Source organism: Sinohyriopsis cumingii, chromosome 4 (assembly GCF_028554795.1).
Source record: "Sinohyriopsis cumingii isolate HCF-2022 chromosome 4, ASM2855479v2, whole genome shotgun sequence".
NCBI classification, from domain to species: domain Eukaryota; kingdom Metazoa; phylum Mollusca; class Bivalvia; order Unionida; family Unionidae; genus Sinohyriopsis; species Sinohyriopsis cumingii.
Window position 1 is genome coordinate 54,793,134 of NC_142964.1, and position 15,851 is coordinate 54,808,984.

The 15,851-nt window shown below is 32.3% G+C and overlaps 1 protein-coding gene across 2 annotated transcripts in view; it reads right to left on the bottom strand.

The window, feature by feature from the left end:
• Positions 1-15,851, bottom strand: part of LOC149801196 (UBX domain-containing protein 11-like) — a 56,306-nt gene that overhangs the window by 7,700 nt on the left and 32,755 nt on the right. For both annotated transcript variants that reach the window (XM_089955236.1, XM_089955235.1), the window contains 6 exons: positions 14,907-15,042; positions 14,189-14,322; positions 13,603-13,770; positions 11,864-12,044; positions 7,679-7,782; positions 5,574-5,641 (listed from right to left, as the gene is read on the bottom strand). In XM_089955236.1, the coding sequence (XP_089811362.1) occupies positions 5,574-5,641; positions 7,679-7,782; positions 11,864-12,044; positions 13,603-13,770; positions 14,189-14,322; positions 14,907-15,042 (791 nt within the window). The remainder of the gene's footprint in view (positions 1-5,573; positions 5,642-7,678; positions 7,783-11,863; positions 12,045-13,602; positions 13,771-14,188; positions 14,323-14,906; positions 15,043-15,851) is intronic.

A 15,851-nucleotide genomic window follows, 5' to 3' on the forward strand; every position in this document is an offset into this window, starting at 1 on the left:
TTCCTTCCTTGCCCAAAATGCAAACCATTTGTGAATTGAGTTGAATGAGGAAGGTGAATAAAAACAACTGTCTCTTTTGTTAAAAGGAAGTTATTTGACAGATACCTCTTGTGTGTTAGTGTGACCTTGACCTCAACTTCTTGTTCTAAAATCAATTGGTTTCTTAAATCCTGCCCCATGTACAAGCCATCCATAAAATATGGTCAATGTATGTGGTTCAAACATAAACTTACTGTGTGGAAACCAATATATCCTTCATGGACTTATCTTGCAATTTTGTCCTTTCAATAGGTGTCCTTTACCTACTAAGTGCAGGCCATCCACAAAGCTTCTGTTTGATAACCATATTTGTTCAAGTCACTGTGACCCTCCTATTACAAACTTTTTCATCCCAAAATTGATACTTGTCTTCCTTACCCCAAAAGCTAGCTATCCATTTTGTCGAGGTACATGGCCTGTGCAAACAATTTTCTTTATGGAGTCAAAATAACATTAACCTCTGACCTTATGATCACAGATCAGTAGATATCTTTTGTACCCAACAGAGTAAGCAATCCTGATAGTTTGGCTGAGGTGCAATGTCTAGAAGCTTCTGTGCAGAAACCAATTTAATAGCATGATTTTTTTTTTTACCCAACATTAAAAGGTTTTTATCGTAAAATGAGATATGTCATCAATGTTGTCTGAGGTGTGTTTTCTACAACTAATGTAACCATGCCAGACCCATTTTTCAACACTGGTCACAGTTACATTGATCTTTAACCTTTAAAATAAAATAGAAAAAGGCTGTATCCTAGTTTTCTGGTAACAAGACTGACATGGACAAAAAAAACAGTTCACTTAAGAACAATAATTTAACACCTTAAATTTTTACAAAGCATGAAATGGACACTGTAACCTATTTTTAATTTTATCTTAACTTTAGAGCAATTGAACATCAAAGTGATTTTACTAGTCTTTATTTTCAAAACTGGACAAAATAAACGTAGGTTGGGTTCATTAGTCCCAACCATTATATAATCACACCAAAACTTCCGTACTTTTTATCATTAGTCCTAACCATTATATAATCACACCAAAACTTCCGTACTTTTTATCATTAGTCCTAACCATTATATAATCACAGCAAAACTTCCATACCTTTTATCATTAGTCCTAACCATTATATAATCACAGCAAAACTTCCGTACTTTTTATCATTAGTCCTAACCATTATATAATCACACCAAAACTTCCATACCTTTTATCATTAGTCCTAACCATTATATAATCACACCAAAACTTCCATACCTTTTATCATTAGTCCTAACCATTATATAATCACACCAAAACTTCCATACCTTTTATCATTAGTCCTAACCATTATATAATCACACCAAAACTTCCATACCTTTTATCATTAGTCCTAACCATTATATAATCACACCAAAACTTCCATACCTTTTATCATTAGTCCTAACCATTATATAATCACACCAAAACTTCCATACCTTTTATCATTAGTCCTAACCATTATATAATCACACCAAAACTTCCATACCTTTTATCATTAGTCCTAACCATTATATAATCACACCAAAACTTCCATACCTTTTATCATTAGTCCTAACCATTATATAATCACACCAAAACTTCCATACCTTTTATCATTAGTCCTAACCATTATATAATCACACCAAAACTTCCATACCTTTTATCATTAGTCCTAACCATTATATAATCACACCAAAACTTCTGTACCTTTTATCATTAGTCCTAACCATTATATAATCACACCAAAACTTCTGTACCTTTTATCATTAGTCCTAACCATTATATAATCACACCAAAACTTCCATACCTTTTATCATTAGTCCTAACCATTATATAATCACACCAAAACTTCTGTACCTTTTATCATTAGTCCTAACCATTATATAATCACACCAAAACTTCCATACCTTTTATCATTAGTCCCAACCATTATATAATCACACCAAAACTTCCATACCTTTTATCATTAGTCCTAACCATTATATAATCACACCAAAACTTCCATACCTTTTATCATTAGTCCTAACCATTATATAATCACACCAAAACTTCCATACTTTTTATCATTAGTCCTAACCATTATATAATCACACCAAAACTTCTGTACCTTTTATCATTAGTCCTAACCATTATGTAATCACACCAAAACTTCCATACCTTTTATCATTAGTCCTAACCATTATATAATCACACCAAAACTTCCATACTTTTTATCATTAGTCCTAACCATTATATAATCACACCAAAACTTCCATACCTTTTATCATTAGTCCTAACCATTATATAATCACACCAAAACTTCCATACTTTTTATCATTAGTCCTAACCATTATATAATCACACCAAAACTTCCATACCTTTTATCATTAGTCCTAACCATTATATAATCACACCAAAACTTCCATACCTTTTATCATTAGTCCTAACCATTATATAATCACACCAAAACTTCCATACCTTTTATCATTAGTCCTAACCATTATATAATCACACCAAAACTTCCATACCTTTTATCATTAGTCCTAACCATTATATAATCACACCAAAACTTCTGTACCTTTTATCATTAGTCCTAACCATTATATAATCACACCAAAACTTCCATACCTTTTATCATTAGTCCCAACCATTATATAATCACACCAAAACTTCCATACCTTTTATCATTAGTCCTAACCATTATATAATCACACCAAAACTTCCATACCTTTTATCATTAGTCCTAACCATTATATAATCACACCAAAACTTCCATACTTTTTATCATTAGTCCTAACCATTATATAATCACACCAAAACTTCTGTACCTTTTATCATTAGTCCTAACCATTATGTAATCACACCAAAACTTCCATACCTTTTATCATTAGTCCTAACCATTATATAATCACACCAAAACTTCCATACTTTTTATCATTAGTCCTAACCATTATATAATCACACCAAAACTTCCATACCTTTTATCATTAGTCCTAACCATTATATAATCACACCAAAACTTCCATACTTTTTATCATTAGTCCTAACCATTATATAATCACACCAAAACTTCCATACCTTTTATCATTAGTCCTAACCATTATATAATCACACCAAAACTTCCATACCTTTTATCATTAGTCCTAACCATTATGTAATCACACCAAAACTTCCATACCTTTTATCATTAGTCCTAACCATTATATAATCACACCAAAACTTCCATACTTTTTATCATTAGTCCTAACCATTATATAATCACACCAAAACTTCTGTACCTTTTATCATTAGTCCTAACCATTATATAATCACACCAAAACTTCTGTACCTTTTATCATTAGTCCTAACCATTATATAATCACACCAAAACTTCCATACCTTTAATCATTAGTCCTAACCATTATATAATCACACCAAAACTTCCATACCTTTTATCATTAGTCCTAACCATTATATAATCACACCAAAACTTCCGTACTTTTTATCATTAGTCCTAACCATTATATAATCACACCAAAACTTCCGTACTTTTTATCATTAGTCCTAACCATTATGTAATCACACCAAAACTTCTGTACCTTTTATCATTAGTTCAATTCAGTAATACACACAAATACTGAATTTAGCCTTCAAATAAAATATAGAAAATCTATTTTGCAAGTCATGGTACAATTACTGAAATGGGTTTGCTTCAGAATACGACATCTAGTAAAGAGATGGATAAACAAAGCCACTAACATTACCATTAGTTACATAATATTCATGCTGTTAGGAATTTATTTATTTGTTTTATTTTACGCATTTATCTATTACGTTAGGAATTTATTTATTTGCTTTATTTTACGTATTTATCTATTACGTTAGGAATTTATTTATTTGTTTTATTTTATGTCTTTATCTATTATGTTAGGAATTTATTTATTTGTTTTATTTTATGTCTTTATCTATTATGTTAGGAATTTATTTATTTGTTTTATTTTATGTCTTTATCTATTATGTTAGGAATTTATTTATTTGTTTTATTTTACGTATTTATCTATTATGTTAGGAATTTATTTATTTGTTTTATTTTACGTATTTATCTATTATGTTAGGAATTTATTTATTTGTTTTATTTTATGTATTTATCTATTATGTTAGGAATTTATTTATTTGTTTTATTTTACATATTTATCTATTATGTTAGGAATTTATTTATTTGTTTTATTTTATGTATTTATCTATTATGTTAGGAATTTATTTATTTGTTTTATTTTACGTATTTATCTATTATGTTAGGAATTTATTTATTTGTTTTATTTTACGTATTTATCTATTATGTTAGGAATTTATTTATTTGTTTTACTTTATGTATTTATCTATTATGTTAGGAATTTATTTGTTTGTTTTATTTTACATATTTATCTATTATGTTAGGAATTTATTTATTTGTTTTATTTTATGTCTTTATCTATTACGTTAGGAATTTATTTATTTGTTTTATTTGATGTATTTATCTATTACATTAGGAATTTATTTGTTTTATTTTATGTATTTATTATTATGTTAAGAATTTATTTATTTGTTTTATTTTATGTATTTATCTATTATGTTAGGAATTTATTTATTTGTTTTATTTTATGTATTTATCTATTATTTGTACATTTGTTTATGGAGGAAAATTCTGCAGAAGATATAAGGATATATCTCCATTTTTTGCGATGCTTGGGTTTTCAAGTATTTTGCTGATTTTGATGCAAGGATATCTAATAAATTAAAAGAAGTGCACACCAAATTATTCATAAAGGGCACTGTATAAAAATTAGAATGAAACAAATTTATTTGTAAAGAGTTTGACTATTTTAGATTTAACTGTATTTTGTATCATGAATTTTGTGTAAACATTGTGTATTAAAAATAACTGAAACATAAAATTGTAGGAAACTGACAATAAATTTTATATGGGCTACCAGTATACTGTCTTCACTGTGAATGATATTTTAATTAATGAAACATGTTATATGGGCTACCAGTATACTGTCTTCATTGGGAATGATATTTTAATTAATGAAACATGTTATATGGGCTATCAGTACACTGTCTTCACTGTGAATGATATTTTAATTAATGAAACATGTTATATGGGCTATCAGTATACTGTCTTCACTGTGAATGATATTTTAATTAATGAAAAATGTTATATGGGCTACCAGTATACTGTCTTCACTGTCAATGATATTTTAATTAATGAAACATGTTATATGGGCTACCAGTATATTGTCTTCACTGTCAATGATATTTTACTTAATGAAACATGTTATATGGGCTACCAGTATATTGTCTTCTCTGTGAATGATATTTTAATTAATGCTGAACTTAATATGGACCACCAGTATATTGTCTTCACCTGTTAATAATATTTCAGAAATTCATTTTATTTACCAAATATGCTCATTAAGACTTGCAATTTGCAGAACATTTTGATTTACTCTGTGACCTTTGACCTTTATTTTCTTCTTGATGATGACGATGTCTATGTTGTTTCTGTTGTTGATAATAAAAACATCCTAAAAATAGCTTACCTTTTTTTCATTTCTTGTAACACGCTTGTCTCTATCAAGGTGACATTGGTAGGACTTTCCTTTGGACCCTGTAACAACAACATACTTTATTACATACCTATTACTTGGTTGATACTGATGTTCAATCTGTATTTCTGTATTGCATAACCAGAATGGATCCTTTTTTTTCCACTGATGTCCACATGTCAATATTCTGAGATGCACAAAACAAAATGTAGGAATAAATTCCAAATTGTTTTGATTTCTATTCACGCTTCATACTCAAATATATCTTGGAAGCATAATAGATGCAATATGTAATGAATAGAAAACTGCATAAATCTGTTTGGTCTGAGTTAGGGGAAAGAACTTCTTTGATAAATTGTATGAAGGTCTTGGCCTGACAGCCACAATATAGCCGTAAGTTATATCAAGCTTGTTCTTTTTCTGACACAAAACAAAACATCGAGTAAATTTGTGTAATAATGTGCCTTTAACTGGGAAGACAACAGACCCAAACCTGACACAGAAAAAAACATCTAGTAAATTTGTGTAACAATGAGTCATTAACTGGAAGACAACAGACCCAAACCTGACACAAAACAAAACATCTAGTAAATCTGTGTAACAATGTGCCTTTAACTGGGAAGACAACAGACCCAAACCTGACACAGAAAAAAACATCTAGTAAATTTGTGTAACAATGAGCCATTAACTGGAAGACAACAGACCCAAACCTGACACAAAACAAAACATCTAGTAAATCTGTGTAACAATGTGCCTTTAACTGGGAAGACAACAGACCCAAGCCTGACACAAAACAAAACATCTAGTAAATTTGTGTAACAATGTGCCTTCAAATGTGAAAACAGACCCAAACATGACATATGCCTTCAAATGGGAAGACAACAGACCCAAACCTGACATGTGCCATTAACTGGGAAGACAACAGACCCAAGCCTGACACAAAACAAAACATCTAGTAAATTTTGTAACAATGTGCCTTCAAATGTGAAGACAACAGACCCAAACATGACATATGCCTTCAAATGGGAAGACAACAGACCCAAACATGACATGTGCCTTCAAATGGGAAGACAACAGACCCAAACCTGACGTGCACCTTCAAATGGGAAGACAACAGACCCAAACCTGACACGTGCCTTCAAATGGGAAGACAACAGACCCAAACCTGACATGCGCCTTCAAATGGGAAGACAACAGACCCAACCTGACATGTGCCTTCAAATGGGAAGACAACAGACCCAAACCTGACAAAGCTTAAAGCTCTGGAATATCAGGGTCTCTTATGTTTTTTGTACTTATAACTTTATGGGATTAGTGCAAAAACTGATCTGCAAGCTTATCTGCAATGGGTCCATGGTATAAGTATATGCATTTTGAGTGAACATTATATACATAGAAATACAGTAGGTATTTCCATGGCATTCTGGTATTTTTCTAACTCTCAATTTTCCAGTGCTAGAATTTTCTGCAGTTCTCCAGGCTTCAAAGTCTTTGAGAATCCTATAAATAAGTAACATACACAATCTGCAGTTGTTATATCTGTCAGGGAAGATATATAAGGCTGGTCAATGCCTAAAGTTTTCTCCAGGTTTACAGGCTTCCAAAGACTTTGAGAACTGATTCTTCCAGTCCATTCCTGCAACATATCATACATGTAGAGTCAAGGCAACAAAACCAATATGTCTTAACCTTAACTTTAAAAGACATACTGGGAGACACCAGGCCCCATTTAAGAATAATTTCTTTCAATGTTTTACTTAGACTTGAGGCATTAGACTGGTCAAAGTTAAAAACAGGATTTGGAAACTGAGTTATTTTCTCTGAATAACAAGTGTCCAGACCTAGCTATAAAAACAATCAGGCATGTAACTGACCAGTTAGGTGTCTTTTCATTACAAAATCCCAGGGGAAAATGACATGGCTCAGTTTATCCTCCTTTTCTACCCCATCATGTCCTTAAATCAGACTTCAATTCATCCACTCATGGAGTCCAGGCTTAATTTTAAGACAGTTTAGGTTCTATTATGTTGTGTCAAGTATTGCCTATGCTGTGGACAGTGTCAAAAACTATACATATATGTCAAAACAAAGACTGTTACCTTTAAAGTTTCACCAATGGATCCCCTTATATCTATGATTTTGCCATCTTTGATGACAGATTTTGGAAGTTTATTGAGAAACTGCTCAACAGTCAACTGTGGACCTGAAATATCAGGTGAAAGAAAAGCAAGAAAAATTTGAAAATGAGAAATGAAGCTATCAAAGTACATTTCTTGTAACAAATAATTACTTTGAACATAAATGTATACTTCTGTTATTCAATATCTTGATTGTTTCTGCTTTATTTGTGGCCATTATCATTACTAAGTTTCCAATTGTATAGCAAATCAAGTGGGGTATGCAGTTCACTTTGTAAGGGTCTTTTAAATCAATGACTCATTCATTAAATACTGAATAAACATATAAATATGTAGCAAATTAACTTTATAACACAGGATATGAATAGCACAGTTATTGTATATCTTGCAATGGGTAAAACAAAATTTATATTTCTTTGTCCCAAAACTCAGGAATTATTAAAAACTGACCTGGAAAATTTGTTACAAAGCTTTGTAAAATTAGAAATTACTGACATCCCCATTTTCACTGATGTATGTAACCATGCCCAATGCAGTCCAAAAGCAATGCAAACATCTGACAAAGTTTATCTTTCAAAATGATAAAATACAATAAACTCTAGACCAGAACAGTTAGGTCATGTTTCTGTAAGTGTTACTAGTTCTGTTTGTTATACAAAGGTGTCAGTGTGACATATGTGTGTTAGCTGACTGGAAGTCCGGTAAAATAAGTTAGCATGCCCCCAACTTAATGGTAAATCCAGTAATCTACTATAGCTGTTCTATTACTGTCTTGCGTAACAGCTTTGATAGACATCACTCCAACTTAATGGTAAATCAGTAATCTACTATAGCTGTTCTATTACTGTTTTGCATAACAGCTTTGATAGACATCACTCCAACTTAATGGTAAATCCAGTAATCTACTATAGTTGTTCTATTACTGTCTTGCATAACAGCTTCAATAGACATCACCCCAACTTAATGGTAAATCCAGTAATCTACTATAGCTGTTCTATTACTGTCTTGCATAACAGCTTTTATAGACATCATACATCACGTATTTAGTTTTCAGCGTATAGGCCGACTGATTTATCTCCATTGAGAGGGAAGCTCTGACAATCACTTCTGGGCACAATGCAATGAACAATGGCATTCCTAGAATATTTTGAAATTGATAATTGAAATTAAAGCAATTCTTCAAAAGGTAGGATGATGTGATGTGATGTATTGTTACATAATAGAAATTATAGAATTAGTTATATATTCAATTATACTAAAACTGATTGGAATTGGAAAAATATTTATAAAATTTCCTAAATATAGTGTACTTAACTATCTTGCAATTAAAGATTTCAAGTCATTAATTACCTGCTCAAACTTGTAAATGGAATAAAATTCATATGAAGAAGAAAAATATATCAAATATTAAAATAATGTTTTGGTGACAAGTTCCATTAACATTTTATGTGTGAATTCCTCAAGGAGGCTAGACTGAATTTGATTAAGAAGTACTAGAACATTTACTAGTGAAAAATGTAAGCATATTCAATTGCAAGATAATGAACAAATTGGAAACTTAATAGAGGACTGGATAGTTACCTATGCTGATTTCACATTCCAACTGAATAGAGGACTGGATAGTTACCTATGCTGATTTCACATTCCAACCATTTTCAACTCTTATACATAATATGGGAAACATATCAAAAAATGTTTTCATTTCAATCATTGATCACTTTTCTTCAAATACTTCCTGACTTATAATCTCTAGATAATCCAGTATCTCTACCATTGGCTGTCTCCTAGTGTTATCTCTCTTCTCCCATTGGCTGTCTCCTAGTGTTATCTCTCTTCTTCCACTGGCTGTCTCCTAGTGTTATCTCTCTTCTCCCATTGGCTGTCTCCTAGTGTTATCTCACTTCTCCCATTGGCTGTCTCCTAGTGTTATCTCTCTTCTCCCATTGGCTGTCTCCTAGTGTTATCTCTCTTCTCCCATTGGCTGTCTCCTAGTGTTATCTCACTTCTCCCATTGGCTGTCTCCTAGTGTTATCTCTCTTCTCCCATTGGCTGTCTCCTAGTGTTATCTCTCTTCTCCCACTGGCTGTCTCCTAGTGTTATCTCTCTTCTCCCACTGGCTGTCTCCTAGTGTTATCTCATTTCTCTCAGTTGCTTATATTACACCATAATGGCTTCGTATATAATTGAACTTTGACTGTATTTCACTCATTCACCTTTTATATATGGCTGAAATGTGCATTGCTTTGATCTTTGCAAGAAGACTTATTATCATAACAAAGCACGCTGACCAACAATTATTTAAAGGGGTTTCCATTTCAAAGGAAATTTCAGCAGATAAGATGTTCTGACATTCAGTCTTTCTCTTGTAAACAAATGAAAGAAAATCAATCTAATACCAGACATACTTATTCACATATGGAGAAAAAGTACCTACTATTATACGGAAATAAATTAGTAAATGTCTGGGGTTGCTTTAATTTGTGTATTTCTGGGGTTACAACTGCTTAAATTAACAATGTGATGGATTATGGGTATCGATAATCCCCGGAAGTTGAGGTGCCATGGTCAGCATTAACAATGTGATGGATTATGGGTATCAATAGTCCCCGGAAGTTGAGGTGCCATGGTCAGCATTAACAATGTGATGGATTATGGGTATCAATAGTCCCCGGAAGTTGAGGTGTAAAAACATTTTTCACAAAACAAAAAACGAACTGCACCTATAACACACACTAACATTACAAGCACTATAAATATTAACACCAAGTCAATCACCTGTTTAAATCTAAGAATAACACCTTCTGACATTTATAATAAAAGTATGGCTCCTTCAATTGGAAAAAGGAAAATACTGAATACAACTCAGGATTAATGTTGTAAAAATAAGTTCCAGTAACTCAGAATTGACTCTTAATATTTGTACTAATTTTTGGGGGATTTATTGGTGGGCACCACCCATGAACCTAAGTGCCCAACAAAAAATAGTCAATCTGCAACAATAAAAGATTCTTTTTCCCCAATCCAAAAAATTAGATACCAAATATTAATAAAATTTTCAAAAACAAAGAATATTAATTACACCAGTGAGAAAAGAACAAATTCACTGTATCTGTTTAGTTAACAATGAACTTAAAACTCAAGTCAGATTTCCATCAATAAGAAACTCCAATTACAATGTAATCAATCAGGAAGTAACATCTAAAAATGTTATGGAACTATGCCTATTTTGTACCATGGCTGTATTGCCAACAGAACTGAAAAGTCAAAGTTTATAATGTACACTGTCATTTTACCCTTGATAAAGGCATATGACAGCCTCTGTCCAGAGATGGCATGATGAATTTTTCTTGTGGGAGTTTCAATATGAGTTCTATTTTCACTGTAAAGTGAGATTATTTTAATTTGACTAAAACCCTCCCAACCTCCTATAATCTGTCACTCCTGCAATTAATAGTTCCACTATATACATAAGCCCTGCTCACCCTTAGTTGTACAGGATAATCACTGAAAATCACATAAAATGTGTAACATTATACAGCCTTTTGTTTAAAATATAAATAGGCTAAGTTGTTTAATGAAGCTAAATCCAGTAAATACTTCTGAAGTTCTAAAAGCTCAACTTTAGTAAATATTCTCTGCCTTTAATCTGTGAGACCTTGACAGATTTTCCTCCCACATATTTACTCGTGTTATGCAGTACTGTACAATCAGTCACATATTTACTCATGTTATGTAGTACTGTACATACAGTCACATATTTACTCATATTATGTAGTACTGTACAATCAGTCACATATTTACTCATGTTATATAGTACTGTAAATACAGTCACATATTTACACATGCAGTACTGTACAATCAGTTACATATTTACTCATGTAGTACTGTACTGACAGTCACACCTGGTCATTCTATTGGTCATTGGTAAAGAGATAAGGCGATGGCAAGTTGGTAAGTAAAGATGACTGATATGGTGAAGTTAAACCTAGGATGTAATGTGTCCCAGTAAAAAAAGAGTAGCATTCTCACACGCTTGATTTTACTGAAACCTGGATAAATCTTGACAATACCATACATACATTAATTTCTGAAGAAACTGAAATGTATCACTATTTTATTACAGTTATGTTGTTTCTTTTCTGTTACCTGGTAATTCACTGGTGACTTCTAGATTTAAGTCTAACTCCTGTTCTTCTACCTGGCCATCTTTGTCAAGGTTTGTGGGAACTAGTCTAGAAGGTTTAGTCTCCCCTCCAAGCACCTGCCCAGAACCTGTGAAAATGGTGGGTCTATTCCCTTTGAAATGTACATTTCTTTTGTCTATTACCTAAAATGGAAATAAATTAATTAACATTTTACATATTAATACACACTGATGACTTCCATATCCCTTGTCAGTTCTGTCCTCATTAAAAATCTTCAAGTATATGAATGTAACATTGGTTTCAAACACAGATATTTTTATTTACAAACCCATAATCTTCTTACTTTGTCAATTTATTTGTCTATGCATCAAATCAGCAAAGAGATTTAAACTGTAGAAAAACAGACAAAATGATAATATATTTTCAGCATTCAAAATATGTAAAACAATTACATTGTATACAAATATTTTCTTTATTGTTAGTGTCTTTCAACACAGAAATCAAACTGGGTTGCATTATGTTCATATATTTTTATTCATTAAACATGGATGCCAGGTCTTGCATGTAAAGCCCCAAACTAAAATCAAAGGTGTAAATTGTGAGATCTTGACCCAAAGGTGAAAAGCTTGACTAAGCATGTTGCAAAATGAATTGTAATAACTTCATAATGATTATTACAAAGTATGAAGAAAACCCATCGGAGATTTAGCAAATAGCTAATAAATATTTTAAGCCAAATTTGATATGAATGTGACCTTGACCCAACATCAAATGGATGCACATGTTTCAGAGAATAAATTCTCTTTGCTTCATGATAATTCATTCCATGTATGAAGAAATTCCATTAAGGGGTTTAAGAATTATAAGCAAGCGTAAAAACATTAACACACCATAATGCAAATTTTCCGAATTTCTGAATATGACTTTAACTCCAGTCATAGGGGTGAGTGAGCATGTTGTAGAATGAATTGCCGATCAATGCTGAGTATGACAAAAATCTATCATGAGGTTTAGAAAACAGAAGTAACTAACAAATCTTAAACTAAAACCCTAAAACAATTTTCTATCAGCATTACCTTACAACAAGTGAGTAAGCATCTTGTAGAATGAATTGTGGCCATACTGGATGTCCAAACAATACCATTTTCATTTAGGTCAAAGAAGATCTTGGAATGAATGTATGTGTGAAATTTCATGGTAATCTTCAAAGTAATTTATGAGGATTAGTCACCAAAAATGTGTGCTAAAGGATAGACATTGGGTGGATATTGAATGATGGACAACAGGCCATCTCATAAAGCTCTTGCAGTCTATGGCTGGTAGATATATATAAAATTTTGTTACAAATGTAAACAGTTATTTCTTTTATGATATTTTATAAACACATCATTTCCATGTCAATCAGTACATACACATAAAACTTTTGTCAGAATTTCAAAAATAAACTAACACCAGCTCATATGTGTAAATTGCACACATAAAGAAACTGTAAGCAGGCCAATATGTATCCGCTTTTATGTATGATTTAACTTGCTTTAGGAATTTATTTAACACAAAAACACAACATGAGAGAGAGAGAGACAGAGGGGGGAGGAGAGGGGGGAGAGAGAGAGAGAGAGGGGGAGAGAGAGAGAGAGAGAGAGAGAAAGAGAGAGAGAAAGAGAGGGAGAGAGAGAGAGACGGAGAGAGAGAGAGAAAGAGAGCATGAGAGAGAGGGAGGGTGGAGAGTTAAGGATTTACTTTAAAAGGTATTCCATCTGGGTAACGACTCTGTAGTTCAGATGGAAAGTAACCATCTGTCAAATCCTGTATACATTGCTGAGTCAAAGGATCTGAAAATGGCCTGAAAGGGCCACTGTATAACATGATACCATTTGCAAACAGGGTTAGGTTTACAGGATCTGGCATCTGAAAAATAAAATAAAATGAAGCATATCATAATAGATTTTGTTTTAAAGTTTGTATGGTCACTGCACTTTAGCTAAGTTCTTAATGCAAATTTTTTATGACTGTGACCCTGATCCAATGGTCAAAGAGGCATGCCATCATGTCACAGAACAACTGTCTTAATTTCATAATGATTCTTACTAAGTACAAGATCCAAAAAGGAATTTAGGAAATATATGCAAATGAAATATACTAGCCAAAACCAAAACAAATGGTGATGTGCCACCACTAGTAAAGTGACTGGTATGTCTTGCTTCCCACTAACTTTGACCTGACAAACGTTGTACATGGCAAGTTGCGGCATGAAATTTTAAACACTGTGAAACTAACAAGTTATACAGGAGATATTGATAAGTAATAGATCTATCACACTGCTGACCTTCAACCTGGCCCCATCTACAGTGTGTTGGATCTTGGTGACCCCCTCCCCAGCAAGAATGTTCAACTCCTGAATGTTTTCAATCAACAGGTTGTAGTCAACTTTAAATGGTGGTGACTTTGACATAGAGGACTCTGGAACAAGAAAAAGAAAATATTCGCAAATTAGTGGAATATATTCTAATCAAATACTGTGAAATCATTTATTTTTGTGGGAGACAATTTCTGTAGTCTTACCAAATTTACATCAAACTGCACGATATAATTACATGAATCCAGACAAGCCTGTCATCAGATGTTCACAGCTATGTTAAAAATTTATTAGAATGATTTTTCACTGCTGTCAAATGTCAAGAGAGATAAGGACATACAGTTGCCATTTTTGTTTTTCTGGGGCAGAATCAAACTAATAATTTGCAGCTACATATGTATTCTAGTCAAATATTCTGAAATAAATGCGAGCATACATAGTGCCTTTCACTTTAAAGATTTGTGTATACATTCAATAATTTTGGGATCTGATTATTGGATGTCACTATGAAAATTCACTGTATGCAAATGTCAGGTCAGAATTGAATGGAACTCAATGTTTTCATTGGTTGAGCATACATACAGTTACCAGTGACTATTTTCAGTACCATCCAAATGCTGTTCATCATTACATTTTCTTCCTGTCAGATGATTTGACACATGTGACTTTGTTGTAGTGCAAGTTATACCTGGATGCCATACTTCCTCCTCCTCCTCCTCCCCTTCCTCTTCACTGGAGTCGGAGATTTTATCCTCATTATAGACACCGGAGTTAAATTTGCTTTTCTCCCCAACCCAGACCATACCATAGTCTGCCAAAAATGTCTGTGAAGATATAAAATCAGTTAGTCTATTATTTCAAAATTAAAGTTAAATATTGGAAACTAGAAAGGATAAACAACATTTCATAGCTTTGTACCCGTATCCAAAACTAAAAATCCAGAGATTTTATCAACAAGTCAAAGTTTAAAAAGTAATAATCCTGAATAATTTTTTAAAAAAATGACATTTTCAACCAAATCTTGAAATTTATATTTATATATAAAACAATTATGCTGGTAACTTTGCAGCAGATTAAATCTGAGATGGGAAGGCTTATCTATTCCTCTCTGATTTATCTCATTAAAAGTAAATTTTAAAAATCTTTTATTGTTTTCAGTGATATTCCATAGGAATCTTTGATATACTTATAAACTGTTAAATTGATAAGAAATCCGAATCTTATAAGGATCTATATACTTCTTCAGTTATCATTCAAATATTTTAAATTCAGCTGCAATTCCATTACAAGGCCTTATGATTCCCATGGTGGTCTGAGGTTTTGGACTGGTCATTTTGTCTTGTATAGCAGCAGTCTGGTGTAGCAGCAGCCTGGTGGACCTTGGATGATTTATTTTAGTTTTGCCAAACAATATACAATTTGATTTTTAAAAGGTTTCAAAATGGCATTAGAATCAAATGATGAAGGCAAAAGTTGATTTTTCCAGCAGCACAACATTGATTGCAAGTACACAGCAAAAATCAGCAAAACCGACATGTAGTACACAGAGGACCAGTCTGTAAATCAAACATCAGTGCATCATATGTACACTGAATGATTAAGTCCAAGGTGTAGCTAATGTTCTAGCTGCAGA